This window comes from Beta vulgaris, chromosome 9, assembly GCF_026745355.1.
Source record: "Beta vulgaris subsp. vulgaris cultivar EL10 chromosome 9, EL10.2, whole genome shotgun sequence".
Lineage (NCBI taxonomy): Eukaryota > Viridiplantae > Streptophyta > Magnoliopsida > Caryophyllales > Amaranthaceae > Beta > Beta vulgaris.
In genome coordinates, this window is record NC_079210.1 from 28927533 (window position 1) to 28943509 (window position 15977).

A 15977-nucleotide genomic window follows, 5' to 3' on the forward strand; every position below is an offset into this window, starting at 1 on the left:
AATACCATTGTGCAAGAGGTTATGAGAAGTCTGAAAGGCAAGCAGCAAAACTCTGGAGATTCATCTGCTTATGCTCATTCTGCCAGAGTTAACAGATGTGATCAGATGATTATTGGAGAATCTTCCAATAATCACAGTTCTTATGCTCATAATGCAGGTAAAATCTCTGCTCATATGCCTGATTCTAGTAGTTGGATTATAGATTCAGGGGCTACTGATCATATGACACATGATGCTAGCTAGTATATTTTGTCGAAAAAGAAGACTTAATAAGGTTCTTGAGGTTGGTTTATCTGATGGTAATTGTAGTTTTGTTCATGAAGTTGAGGATGTGATGCTTAAGTGTGGTATTATGCTTAAAAATGTGTTACTTGTTCCTACTTTTACATATAACTTGCTTTCCATAGGACAATTACTTGTTGATGGTAAAGTTCATGTAGAATTCACACCTACAGAATGCATTTTTCTCATTCTAACTCTCACCAAATTCTAGCTAAAGGACAGAAAATTAGAGGTTTATATTTCTTGATTTCTAATGCTCTTAGTTCTTCTGTAAAACCTTCTTTTCACAACTCTTTTGCTTCTCATATTTTCCACCTCTGATCTAATCTTCATATTATGCATGCTCGACTTGGTCATGTCTCTCTCTCTAAAATGAAACATATTCCAGAATGTCAATGTTCACATCTCAGTGAATACTTTTGTGAAGTATATGTATATGCTAAACATCATAAATCTCCCTTTCCTAGAAGTATGAGTAGAGCACTCCACTGTTTTGATCTTATTCATCTTGATCTTTGGGGACCCTATAAAGTCAAAACTCTTCTTGAGGCATCATATTTTCTTACTATATTAGATGACCATAGTAGGTGTACTTGGACATTTCTATTGCAAAATAAGATGCAAGTGTTTAAGACAATTGGATCTTTCTTCTCTGAAATTCTTACTCAATTCAACACTAAAATTAAATCCATCAAATCTGATAATGACATAGTAATAATTTAATAACAATGTGATAATTTCTTCCTCTCTCAAGGTGTCATTCACCAAAGAAGTATAGCAGGTGTTCCACAGCAAAATGATAGGGTGAAACGCAAACATAGACACCTTTTAGAAGTTGCTAGAGCTCTTAAATTCCATGCTTCTATGCCAAATAAATTATGGGGAGAATGTATCTTAACATCTACATATCTCATTAATCATCTTCCTTCATCTGTCTTATCTTGGAAAACACCCTTTGAAATATTACATAACAAACCTCCTGACTATTCCTTACTCAAAGTCTTTGGATGTTTATGTTATGCACATACTAATACCGAAGATAAATTTCAACCTAGGGCTGTTAAATGTGTGTTTATTGGATATTCTTTTGGTAAAAAAGGGTACAAACTATATAATCTTGCTACTCACAAAGTTTTTGTTTCTAGAGATGTAATATTTAGGGAAGATGTGTTTCCTTTTAATACATCTCAATCTTCTTCTAACAAAAATGCACACATAGACATGCCTACTGTCTCTTTCAATGATTCTCCTATCCATTTTAATACACATAATCCTACTCATTCTGCCACACATCACAATTCTGAGGCTTCTAATAACCAATTTTCTTTTCTTTCTCTTCCTGATAACCAATCTTCTTCTACTCTTCTTCTTATACATCATAATACCTCTCCTGGTTCTAGTTCAGATGTTGCTGTTGATAGTTCTTCCTCTTCTCCTGTTAATCAGAATAATGACACTATCTTATTGCCTATTGATACTTCTATAGCTGATGCTTCTGTTCCTACCATACCTATTAATACATCTTCTGAGACTCCAGTTCTTCCTTCTAAAAATCAAATTTCTACTAGACACTCTACTAGGACTGTTAAACCTCCCACAAAATTTCGGATTTCATTTGTCCCACCATTCCTGTTTCTTCTTCATCCATGTCCTTTAATGTCACAAATCATTCTCAAGTTGTTGAACCTACTACTTATCATCAAGCTAGTAACTATCTTGAATGGCAACAAGCTATGAAAAGAGAACTTGATGCACTTGAAGCTAATGACACATGGGATCTACAGCCTTTACCTAAAGGTAAGAAAGCTTGGATCAAAGTGGGTCTTTAAGGGGAAATATAACCCTGATGGGTTTGTGGAAAGAAACAAAGCAAGGTTGGTTGCTACTGGCTATCAACAAGTTGCTGGTGAGGACTTTACTCACACCTTTTCTCCTGTAGCCAAGCTGGCTACTGTGAGAATCATCATCTATTCATGCAGTAACTAGACAATGGCCTTTATGTCAATTAGACATAAATAATGCATTCTTACATGGCTACTTAGATGAGGAAGTGTTTATGAAACCACCTCTTGGATATTCTAAGGCTAAAACATGGTGAAGTTTGTAGATTGAAAAGATCTTTACATGGCTTAAAGCAAGCCTCAAGGCAGTGGAACAAGGCGTTAAGTAAGTTTTTGTTTAATCTTGGTTTTGTGCAATCGAAGCAAGATTACTCTTTGTTCACAAGAAGTTTTGATGGAGAATTTGTAGTGATTTTAGTCTATGTTGATGACATGATCTTGACTGGGACTAGCTCTTCTCAGATTAGTGACATTAAACTTGCTTTGGACAAAGCATTCACCATCAAAGACCTGGGTAACTTGACATATTTCTTGGGTATAGAAATCATCAGAAATGAGTTTGGTCTTTTGTTAAGTCAAAGAAAATACATCACATATATTATCAAGGATTTAAATCTTACAAACACAAGAGTTGTTTCTTCTCCTCTTCCTAGGGGTCTTGGCTTATCTACTAACATTGGTGAAGTGTTAGAAGAACCAGAAGTTTACAGAAAGCTCATAGGCAGATTGTTGTATTTAAATATAACAAGGCCTGATTTGTCTTATGCTACACAACATCTCAGCCAGTTTTTGAGTTGTCCAAGGAAGCCTCATCTTCAAGCTGCATTATATGTTGTTAGATATTTGAAGAGTACAATAAACATGGGTTTATTTTATTCTACTGCTAGTGATGCAGATTGGAGTTCCTGTTTGTTCAGCAGTAGATCATTAAGTGCTTATTGTATTTTTCTTGGCTCACACTTGGTATCATGGAAAACCAAGAAACAGAAAACAGTAAGCAAGTCCTCTACTGAGGCAGAGTACAGAAGCATGTCTAGCACTGCTTCTGAACTTGTTCGGGTGGAAGGCTTACTTCAGGATTTAAATGTTAATGTTCCCCTTCCTATTCTTATGCATTGTGATAACACAGCTGCTCAACATATTGCGCAGAACCCAGTCTTCCATGAAAGAACAAGGCATCTCAAGAGAGACTATCACTATGTGAGAGAACAAGTTGAATCTGGTTTTATACAAACTTCTCATGTATCTAGTTCTTTACAATTGGCAGATCTTCTCACAAAGCCTCTTTCTAGTCCTCAACATGTTTTGGTAACTTCCAAGCTCAGTCTTGTTGATTGTTCACAAGTCCAGCTTGAAGGGGGGATATGAAGACTATCCTTCTATAATTAGTAATAAGCTGTAGTATTCCTTTTCTGTTATAGTAGTTATAACTAACTCTACTATAAATAGTCATTGCTTAGCTTTGTAATGACTTGATGAGTTTATTTCTTTCCTACTGAAATAAACATTCTCTTCTTTATCTCTCTACAATGTGTATTGAGTTTGCTTAATTCTCAAAAAGGAATATTAGATGAGATTTTATTATTCAGCTAGAGAGAATTTAGAGAATAAACTCTTATCATTATAAGAGATGAGAGAACGAAAATAACAAAATAAGAGAAGAAGTATATTTATACAAGAGGTGATGTGAGCTGGCAGCAACGCGTAATAACAGAAAATAACAACCAAATATAATTCGTTACATTCGTCTGAAGTAGTTATTTAAGCTAGGTTGAACAACAAGCTACTTATCTCCAATGCAAGAGACGTTATATTTGCCAACACGTTTAGTTAACAGTTCTAAGAGATAAACAATATTTTTGCTATACCAAAAATAACAGTGAGCCTTAATAAATCGTTATCTTCCCCCTTTTTTATAGTAGTATAAGCAATAGTGAGATATAATCTCGCTCTTCTAATAATTGTCCTATCATTTTTGGTAATCTTATTTTCTATTTGAATATATATTAGGTGTAGAATTATGTCCCACTTCAGTTAAAATAGTTATTTGTATTTTTTTGTCATGGAATCTCCCATAGTACACTTTGTCAACCTACACATCTTTGACATATGTAAAATGAACTATAGAATAATATATATGAAAAACTCAAAGGAAAAATCGTTAATTACATGAATTTTCTTACTACAAATAAAGTGAAGCATACAATAGACGATTCCAAGTATCCGGCAATCCAGGAAGGCACCAATGACTACAATCTGCAAATGAAGGTACTAATCTTTGGTATTTAGTGGTGTTAATCTCCCATGTACTGCTGCTATACACAGAGGAATGCGCATCAATTCTATACTCAGAAAGCTTGGTGATGTTCAAATACTTTACTTCTATTTTGTTCATTTTATGGATCAGACTCACGATAACATTGACCAAAGATTGTGGAAAGTGGTCTGTATAAGTTTCATCCATGGTAGGTTGAACCATGTCATAGCACCCTCCCTTTTTATTGTGATTTTCGGAAATGCTCCTGAAAAATACAGTTGTTTTCTTTGGATCTACATTTTTATTTATCCATTTGGCCCATATTTTCATGCCCAACTTATACGCTTGTTCAACTGGCATCCACTCCAGCAGCTTCCCGTCATATTTTAACAAATCCCACCTGCATAAATGTGTAAACAAATATTTCTATTGCATAAAAAGACCAAACATCTATAGCCTATAGGGCAACTAATTTTAGAGGTAGAACTAAGTCTTGTCACCATGGGCATTTAAACAAGAAGTGTAGAGTTAAATGATGCTCAAAAAAAAAAAAAAAATTTGTAGCTGTGGAGTAAGTCCTTCCTGATAGAAAAAAAATCACATGGGCCTACATGTATAATTATGGGTTTATAAAAGATATCTACATGGTAGCTCGTAAGAGTGATCGCTATTATAGTTTTATTAATTAGGCTTAGAAGATATGTAAATTTAATATGGGCTATTATGTGTGGGGATCCAATTTAGTCTCTTATCTTGTAATGGACCAAATATGAGACCAATAAGCGATATATATACATATTAATGTTAGTGTTATTGTCTCCAATTTATAGGATTGACTTTGACCACCCATCATCAATAATATAACAAGGGAAATTATATAGAGTTGGAAGATCCAAAACCTATCACTCATCTCTCCAATGGATGAAGGTACACTTTTTGCAAATTTGTTCTGCCGATTAATCTAGTTTGAAATCTCTAGTTTGGATTGAATCTAATAATTTCACAGACATATATTTTTTTTATAATTTTTATGTAATTAATCATTTGCCATTTATAAAATTTTAAAATTATCAAAACAAAAAAAGTTAAATAGACTCGGTGCACACTAACTTATTGTGCATTGGGTTGCTAATTGCTACTCCATTAATTAAATTCATATAGTTAATTTTATAAAGATATAATGAACTTATATACAATATAGTGGATTTTATTAAAGAAAAACATATAGTGAAATTATATGCAATAAGTTTCTGACATGCCGGAAGATGTAGTTGTGTAGTATATATCGTGATAAACATATAAAAAGGTGTAGTTTTTGCATGATATATAATAAATGTCTGAATTGTATAACGAGTTTGTGCATGATATAGTGAGACTCTTAATGATATAGTTGATTATTCATAATGGGTGTAGTTTATACAAGATACAGTATGTTCCTGAATGGTATAGTAACTTTATTCATGATATGATAGGTTTTTGGATTATATAGTGGATTGTTTAGAAATGAAATAGCTTCTGCATGATATAGTATGTTTATGAATAATATAGTGAGTTTTGACAGGATATAGTGGGTTTCCACATGATATAGTGTATTATTCATTAATGATACGTGCTTTAGGCCTGGTGCACGCTAATGTTAACGTGAACCAAATACACACAAGTCATATTGTAAAATTATATATATTCGTGCAATAAATTTACGCAGAGGATTGTAAAACATAATCAAGTATTAAAATCATGATCTAATAATCCTTATTCTTATCTTTATCCTATCTTTCTCGCCTGTCTATATTATTGTTATACCTAGTAATTAGTATACTTATGTTTGTAATACTCTATTGAGCTAGTGTAATGTCTTCTGTATGACTATCCTACTTGTTAAAATTGAGAGGTTAAGGAGGGAAGAAGAAGAAGAAAAGAGTAGCCATTGTTGTTGAGCTTTGAACAAAGAGAGGAGAGAGAAAGGAAAATACAGAGATTCTATTATTCTAATGTATATTGAAATGAGTATAAATACATGTATTTATAACTACTAATCTAATAACAAACTAACTGAAATTAAGGAAACTAACAAACTTATACTAAACTATATATTCCAACATCCCCCCTCAAACTGGAATGGTGACAAAAAAACATTACAGTTTGAACTATAGGCCTTAAACCCATTAGCAGAACTTAGCAACAGAAGCGAGGTTGTGGATTCACTGTGAAGACTTCAAAAATCTCGGGAAATGAAGGATGCTGCCCAACTGATCAAACTGACTTTGGGAAGTTTGTACCCATTACCCAACTATATAAGCTTGGAAAAATTTACAGAAAACCAGGGAAAGATCATGAGTAGAACCACATATTGCATCAAGTTCAGCATCTCAGCTACCCCAAAAACATCACAACTGCAACGACTACGTCACCAAAATACCACTAAAGCATTGTGCAACTTCCTTTCATCATGCTGCTGCAAGTTTGCTACATCAGAGACCATAATTTGCTGCTGTCATCACTTTACCAATCACCACAACAACCTTAACATCAACACCAACCTCAACTGTAATCCAATGTAGCTCTAGTAGGTAGAATATGCAGCAAACTAGGAGAATGAAAAGAAGTACACCAACTGACTCTGATTTTAAGATGAAAAAGAAGATAATATGTGAAAGACGATTGTGTTTAACAATAGGATATCCATCAAATTCTCTGGAAATTTAACCTCGGCAATTTTACTAATAATCCTTGTAGAACAAACTTTAGGATTTGAGTAAGAAGAGAAGTATGTGTTTAAAGAATAAGAATGAGAAATGAGAAACAAAATGACCACTTGGGTCTTGAAAGAATGAGCTACAATGGGTCTCATCAAAACAAACCTATATGGGTTTAAGAAAATGATCACAATGGATCATGAAGAAAAAGGACCATCTATGGGTCAAAACAAGATCACAATGGATCACAACAAAGGCCTCTATGGGCATAAAACAAGCCAACTATGGGCAAACACAAGCCACTATGGGCAAACACAAGCCACTATCGGCAAAAGACCAACTATGGGTCAAAAAACATGCCTCTATGGGTCAAAATTGACCATCTATGGGTCACATAACATGCCTCTAAGGGCGAAATTGACCATCTATAGGTCACAAAATAGAAAAATAGAAATGTGTTTAGAAATTTGAAAACAACATCAAACAAATCAGTTTTTTTAATTTATTTTTTAGTTTTTTAAAGAACTAGGCTGAGAGATTTAGAGAGAAAGAAAAAAAATGAAGGTATGATATAGAAAAGGAACAAAAAATGAATGTCAAATGAAAGAGACACATAACATCATCATTAGCCTCCATTATAGGCAACACTCACACGACAACAAGCGTCACCAATTAGCACCAAACCATTAATTTCAATGAAACACCAATAACACCCACTAATTAGAACCACTATTAATAACAACAAACACAGTAACAATCCCAAACTCACCAAAAAATTTACTGCAACTATTCACCAAAGTTCACCCTATAATACTCCAAAATACTTCTCCACAAAATACCATTATCTTTAATCAACAGCTTAATGAAATCACCAATCAACAGAAGTTCAAGAAATGTTAATGTGAATCCAAATTATCCAGAAGAAGAAGCATGATGTAGCAAATTTGAATTAAGAATTAACGCAAGAAGAAGAAACGTTGGCATCAATCAACAAGAAACTTGCATATTCGAACAAATTTCAGCCAAACAAAAACAAGAAAATCGAGATGGACGGGTTCATATGATTTTGATACCTCACTGAATCAATATGGCAATTTTGTGGAAGAAAGCAATCAAATGCAGAAACCAAGTGTCAACCTCCAGTTGCGAAAGACAACCCAGTTCAGTGTAGCAAAATTTGCTGCATAATGGTGCGAAGAATTGTGTAACATATTGCTCGAAAATGAAACCCTTAAGACCCAGAAAATTTCGTTCAGCTTCATCGAACTTAGAAACCAAGACGAACACCAAAAAATTGCAGAATACCCTCTTGAAACAAGCTTTAAGAATCGAGGGTAAACGAAAATCTTTGAATTGGAGAATCTTGAATCTCGAATACCCACGAAATTGTATTGGGGGAACTATATTTTACGTCTTCAATTATCAAGAAACCAATCTAATTGATCTAATCAGGTAATTCAATCAGATTTTCGATTTACCAACACTAGTAGAAAAACGACGATTTGCGTCCCCTGATTTGCATCGCACTGTGAAACGGAAATGACGCAAAAGGGTCATTTGCGTCGCACGCGAAGAAGAGTGCAACGCACATCATGTGTAAATGAGCACCAGTATGAGCTATATGCATCGCATATACCATAGGTGTGTTGCAAAAACCCAATGTGCGTCGGACCTTCAGGCACATACGACGCAAATCGTCTTCGCGGATCTGCGTCGCATGTTACTTTAGCGCGTTGCAAAAGCCCAATTTGTGTCGGACTTCATGACCCGTCCGACGCAGATCCGCGGCCCATTAACCCGCGTGTTTTTAGGTTTAACCGTATACCAATTTGAAAGGAAAGGAGCACTTCGCCACTATCACTCACTCCATTAAACCTAAAAACTAATACTCCACTCTCAGCCGCTTCTATCACTCTCCTCTCTCTCTCTCTCTCTCTCTCTCTCTCTCTCTCTTCTCTCTCTCTCTTCTCTCTCTCTCTCTCTCTCTCTCTCGCCTCTCCCCCCCTCCCCCACTCACTCCATTTCTGTCCTTAAACCTGAAAATTCCAGCGGCCGTCACTCATCTCTCTCTCTTCTCTCTCTCCCTCCCTCTTTGACTCACTCCATTTCGTGTTCCATTTCGTTCGTTAAATTTCGTTCATTCAGCACTCCATTTCGGTCGTGAAATTTCGTTCGTTCAGCACTCCATTTCGTTCGTTCGTTCGTGAATTGCAATCGTTTTTGTTTTATGAGTCTACTGATTTCGTTCTTCGCACTCCAAGAATAAGGTAACTTGTTTATTTTTCCTTTTTCTTCTTTTTTGCATGTCTTAATTTTTAGCTATTTGTCATTTTTTTCAGATCTGTTTGAAGACCTCCTCGTTTTATCAATTTCGTGACTGTCGACATTTCTTCGCTTTCCAGAAATTTCACAAAGAACAACTGAGGAAGAGCCATAAATTCCAAAAATTTCGTGACTTCTAGTTCGAACATTTTTTTGTTTGTTTAGATATGATTTTGTTGATTTTTAGGTTCAATTTTTTATCTTAGTTTTGTATTTTTTAGATCTGACAAAGAATAAAATGGAAGAAGAATAATATTTTATTTTCGTTCAATTTTTAGATTCAATTTAGTTTTATTTTTGTTCAATTTTTAGGTTCAATTTCGTTTTATTTTCGTTCAATTTTTATGTTCAATTTCGTTTTATTTTCGTTCAGTTTTTAGATCTGATTTTGTTTTATTTTCATTCATGTGTTTCATTCTGTGTTGACATTTTGTATTTCATCCATGTTGGGTTCGACCATGTTGTAATTCTGTTTCATCTATGTTGTATAATATGATTTTGATATTTTTAGATCTGGTTGGTGTTTTATTTTCGTTCATGTGAGTTTGTCTCTATTTTCAAGTCTGTAATTTAGATCTAGTTAATGGTGAAATGAAGTTTTGTTTTTTTTAAAAAAAAAATGAGCCATTTGCGTCGGATGTGGCCCTTCATCCGACGCAAATCCTACTTTTTTTTTTAAAAAAAAATTGAAGCATATACGTCGCACATGGCCAATGGTGCGGCGCAGATGCGTGATTTGCGTCGCACCATTGGCCATGTGCGACTCAAATTTCCCTTCTTTGTTGGGCTGCGGAGAGCCATATGCGTCGCACCGTATACAAGGGGAGACGCAAATAGCTAAACGATCTGCCATCTGCGTCGTTTCCGCATATGACGCAGATCAATTATAGGTCATTTGCGTCGAGACCTGTGCCGTCAGACCCATGTCCGATGCAAATAGGGGTCCCAGGTCCGACGCAAATCGACGTTTCTCTACTAGTGCGAAGAACCCTATAATTTGGGGAAAGACGCAAGAAACAATAATTCGTTCAATTCAAAGCTTTGATTGAACTATATGAACAACATGATATGAAATTAGGTAAATCGAAAGTGATCTAACTCGTCGAATTCCAAGTTCAATTAAAAAGAAGAAAAAATTGAAATTCAAACCCTAAAAAAATGTGAATTAGTGGGAAAAAGATAGAAGAAAATGGCGAGGATCTCAATCCCGCGTTGATACCATGTTAAAATTGAGAGGTTAAGGAGGGAAGAAGAAGAAAACAGTTGCCATTATTGTTGAGTTTTGAACAAAGAGAGGAGAGAGAAAAGAAAATACCGAAATTCTATTATTTTAATATATATTGAAATGAGTACAAATACATGTATTTATAACTGCTAATCTAATAACAAACTAACTGAAATTAAGAAAACTAACTAACAAACTTATACTAAACTATATATTCCAACAATACTCTATGTATATCCTTCGTCAAGGTGAATACAAAATTAGTCCTCTCATTAACTGTATGAATTGAAGGGTCTACTGCATTTTTCTGTGACCCCAAAACTTCTTTTTTTAATAAGGATAGCTTTCTTCGTGTTTAGATTATATTTCCAATTAGTCAATATCTAGTTGGTTTAGGACAGTGTACATAAAAACTTAAATTTTATGGGAGAAATACATGGCAATTGCAATTGAATTTATATGCCGATGCACGACAAGAAGCAGGATATATGAATTTAGAAAAGAGTGATTACCCAATACCCATTAATTAAGAAGTACTCCACTGATGTGCTACTTTAAAAAATGGAGCTTTTGTACTCTTGTCTTTGATGAATAATTACTTTTCAAGTACATTACGTTGTTAAGTAATCCGTTTTTGAATTACGTCCTTCATTTAAAATTGTAGTGTTTTGTTTTTAAAAAATTGGTGATTTCATTGCATCAATAATAAAAACTATTGAAATGAGGCATGCAATATGGATTTCAGTCCTAAATTATATTGATTTAGATTTAACCTTTAGTTGAATCTTGGGCAATTTTTTTGGATGGTAGATGATTAATGATTTATTATTTGTAAATTAGGTTATCAATTTTGGGCAACTTCCTCTTAAGGTTATGTGAAGATTTGCAGGATTAATCTAACGTATTGTATTTAGCCAATAAGATTTACTTGGATAATTTTACGATGAGGGATCAGTTTGATTTATAAGAATTTAGAATTCATTGTCCCCCTCAAATGTCTGAAACACTATAATGTAATTAATAAATTGTTAAAGAAAATGCCAATATTTTAGTGATGAAATAAATTATAAAAACCTAGTTTTTCTACAAATTATTATTTTTGTACAAAAGGCACACATCACATGCATATATAAAACTAAGTAAACTTAAAAGCAATTCAACAAATCAATACATCTCTAACTCTCTTCCGATCCTCAACGATTAAACTTAAAATCATCACCATAATTTTTTTGCTTTACTTTTGTTTTCGCATGCATCGTGTACTTATAATAAGACTAGTTATATAAAATATAACATCTTTGACTCTTTTCTTTTAACTTTATCTTTCCTTAATCCTTATTGTTCACTCTAATGGTTATACTTAATAATTTTTCATTTCATTTAAACAAAATCACCCTACAATCCTTTTAAATTATGCTTACCTTAATAACCGTGAAAAAAAAGAATCAAACACTTTATTTTGAGATAAGAAAATACGTACATACTACATAGTTTGAGTTTATGATTGTTTATTCCCTTTACATATCTCATTTCCATGTTAATTCCCATATATCTACTTTTGGATGTGAATTGTTACTGTGGTGTTTATCCACTCCTAGTGCCTTTTTTTATTTGAATTAAATAGTTTAAGCACCATAGTTTAGCTAAAACTTGACACTTTCTTCAACTTAGTTTACATTTAATTGCTCTACGTTGGTGAGACTTTCAATCCTTGTGGTTTGGCCCTTACTTACCACTTGACTAGTTTAGGTGGATTGTCAGGTCTTTTATTTGACCCTAGGAAAAGTAGTAACGACCTACCTTTTACCCTTTTCAACATCCCAACCCTTGAAACCACTTTCTCGGCCCCCTATGACCGTCCCCCATCCTTGATCTCGCTTGGACTCCGACTCCTTTTGCCGACGTTAGTGATGGGTTGTGGCGGTTTGCGAAGGAGGAAGAAAGAAGAGGTGACCGGTCATGGCTTCCGAAGGAGAGAGAAACAGGTAATGGTGTTGGGTGGTGGCGGCGGTGTGTGTAGTGCTAGACGAAAAGTGGGGAGTTATTGGTGGTAGTTTGGGGTTTCAATTTGGATTTTGGTGGTGGGGGGAGGGGTAGAGTTAGGGGTGGGGTTGGGATGTTGGTTTGTGGTGGGGAGGAGAGAGAAAGGAGGACTGGAGAAGGTGGTCATTTGCTGGTGGAGTTAGAGAGGGGTTAAAGAAAGAGAAAATGTGTTCCAAGAATAGTAAAGGAAAAAAATTGAAATAAATTAGCCATTGTTCAAGTAATTACTCACCTCAACCTATTAAAACTTAAAAGAAAATACTTCCTATGTTCTGATTATTCTGAGTTAACACGATGTTTGACTTATTATGATCACAAAGCCTAAAGGTTGAATTATTTTCGACAATTATTCCTAATATTTTTTCTTTTATAAAGATATGCAGTTTGTTTGGTAGAAAGAATTTGGAAGGAAAAGAAAGGAAGTGGAAAGAAATTTATTACTTTCTAATGTTTGGTTCATCAAAAAAAAAATAAGTGAAAGGAAATGGGAGGAATTGAAAGGAAAGACTCTTTAGTAAAATTTCACTTTCCTTTCCTCCAAAAACAGGTGAATTCGGAAGGAAAGAGAAAATTTATACCAAATATGAAAAATTAAGGTTTTTTTTTCCTTTTTCTTCCATTCTTTTCTTTTCTCTTCCCTTCCTTTCTTTTCCCTTTCTTTCCTTTACTACAAATGAACCAAATTGTAAGAGAGATTTACAAGACGTACTTTTTGACAGTTCCTTTGTGAGTCCACCAGTGCCCTGAGTTGAATATCATAACATCAGCGCCTAGCCATTGTTGGGAATTGGATGAAATCTTGTCGAGCACAAGAATTTTTTTACCACTTTTACGCTTCATATCATATTCGACTAAATATGGGCTCCAGTGAAACTCAACAGTGGTATTATAGTCCTGCCACAAAAACTAAGATTGTTAATGCACGAAAAATGAGCTCAAAGTGAAATGATTTATTTTATTCTTTTACCTTTGCTTTGAAGACCTTATATCGTGAACTTCTATGTTGAACTTCAGCTCTAGAAGGAGAAACATATGACAATAGAAGACAAGCGAGAGATTCCCACATGTTTCTGTTAAGTGAGTCTCCAACTATAATTACCCTCTTGTTTCTTAGCCTTTCAAGCATGTCTCTTCCATTAAACCTTAAAAAAAATAGACATAGTTATGTTACAAGTTTGAATTAATTATGACAACTAATTTTATATGTACTCTCAATGCATCCGCTAATGTAAAAAATATATAATATTTGGAGAAAATAGATTAAAAACTTTATTCCACTATTAAAACAATGACTTTTTTAAAATTATTTAACTATTAATTACAATGAGTATTTAGACATTTTAGAGAACAATAAAGTACTCCAGTGTTCCTTTGTAGAATAGAGATAATTAGAAAAAACATGAATAAATCTAAATAATTATTATACTCACAATGGTATATCACAATCTTTAGCTTCCCATCTCCACTTCTCATACTCGAAATCGGGCCTTCCATTCTTTTGGCAACTCATCTTTTCTTCTATGAACCAACAACTATTGTTATCGTAAATAGGATTTTCATCCGGTTGGTAAACCCATCTTCCTTCGAACATATTGCATTTTTTTTCAGTAGATTTGTTTGTTTGTTTTCTTAAGGTGTTCAGAGAGATTTTAGGCATTGTTGTATCGTTAAAGTGAGTTGAGTTTGGTTGTTTTTGTGTAAGATTAGAGGTAAAAGTCTCTAGCTCGGCGGTTTCGTTGATGGAAGGGGGAGTCAAACTGGAAGAAATAGAAGGATGCTGAGGTTCGGCAATCACATTTGATGTAGGTGCATCTGCTTCAGCAAACAGGACAGTGTTTTTTGCAGCTGAAAAACTTACATTTTGGTTAAGTTGGTTGAGAAAAATGAGCAAGATGATGCACCCAATGAAACTCCCTGTTACGCTGAATTTCCATGAGTTAATGATGGAGGAGCTAAACACCATAACTCTAAACATTTCCTGGGATGGTTAGTTCAGTTTCGTGCATTTAAGTAGGCTTACCATTTTTTAAAATTTTTTTCTTTTGTTTAGACACGGGGAAAAAAACAAAAACAAAAAAGCTTACTAGATGCCTTGTTTAGCTTATTGGACTAGCTTAATTATGGGCTTTTGTTTTTTTTAAATATTGTGTTTCAAGATTCGAACCCATGACCTCTAATTTGATATGCTAAAGCACTAAGCAACTACATTACAATACTTATGTTGGTCTTTGTGAGGGAAATAATAATTTAAAGACAATATATTTTTTCTATTTTTGAAGACTTTAAAAGCAAGTTGATAATTGATTCAGGGCGCATCGCCCAGGACAAGAACTAGTTGATATTAAGAATTCAACCTTTTAGTTCTTCAATTAAATTAATCCCACCTTTTGAATATCTTTTTAGTTTTTTTTTACCATATATCCCTGACAAATTAAAAAATTAATCAAATACCCCAATGTTTTAGATATTCACCATATACCCCCAATTTTTAAATAAATGTACAAAATACTCTTAATGACTAATGTAAGTTAACTTCGTTAGTCATTAAAGTAATTCCGTTAATTAACCTTTTAACAATATAATTAACCCTAACTAGTAAATCCTAATTAATCCTAATAATTTAATTTCTTTTTCACCGTCCACCCAAACAACCCCACCCACCCCACCTATCCATCCACCCACTCCCTTAAAATCCCTTCCTCACTCCCTGCGACAACAACCAGCCTCACATGCCCCCCTCCTACACCCCGACGAGTATCCCCACCCCTAAGCATATTCACTAGTACATAATTAATGATTTGCGTCGGACCTGTGACCACCATTTGCGTCGGACATTGGTCCGACGCCACAAGTCTCGATGCAAATTTGAGAGATGATATGTGTCAGATTAGTATACGATGCAAATTTAGTGCTATTTGCGTCGAATGTACTGCATATTCCGACGTGCATGACACCCCATACCTTATTTTCCACCAAAAAGAAATGCAATTTGCGTCGGACCTAGAGGCTCACCTGATGCAAATCGATGTTTTTTTTAAAAAAAAAAAAAACATCGATTTGCGTCAGATGAGCCTCTAGGTCCCGAAAATTGCAGTTTTTTTTTTTGTAAAAAAATTAAATTCGAAGAACCAAAACACCACAAATCACGTGCACCAACTACCATCTTGTATAATGAAATTATACTTGTGTTACAAACACTGAAAACAAACCAAAACCCATAATTTATTCATAGCCAAAAATAAAACCAGAAACAAAAATAAGCAAAAACCCACAAAATAGATTCAATTGGTAGTTATCCAAACACAAACAAA

General features: G+C 34.2%; 1 protein-coding gene across 1 annotated transcript; it reads right to left on the reverse strand.

The window, feature by feature from the left end:
- Positions 1-4186: 4186 nt before the first annotated feature.
- Positions 4187-14693, reverse strand: LOC104883211 (protein trichome birefringence-like 42). Its single transcript, XM_010667691.3, has 4 exons — positions 14097-14693; positions 13634-13808; positions 13376-13560; positions 4187-4780 (listed from the first exon to the last, which is right to left on the reverse strand). Exons 1-4 carry the CDS (start codon positions 14639-14641, stop codon positions 4306-4308), a joined length of 1380 nt encoding a protein of 459 aa, XP_010665993.2. The 5' UTR covers positions 14642-14693; the 3' UTR covers positions 4187-4305.
- Positions 14694-15977: the final 1284 nt, after the last annotated feature.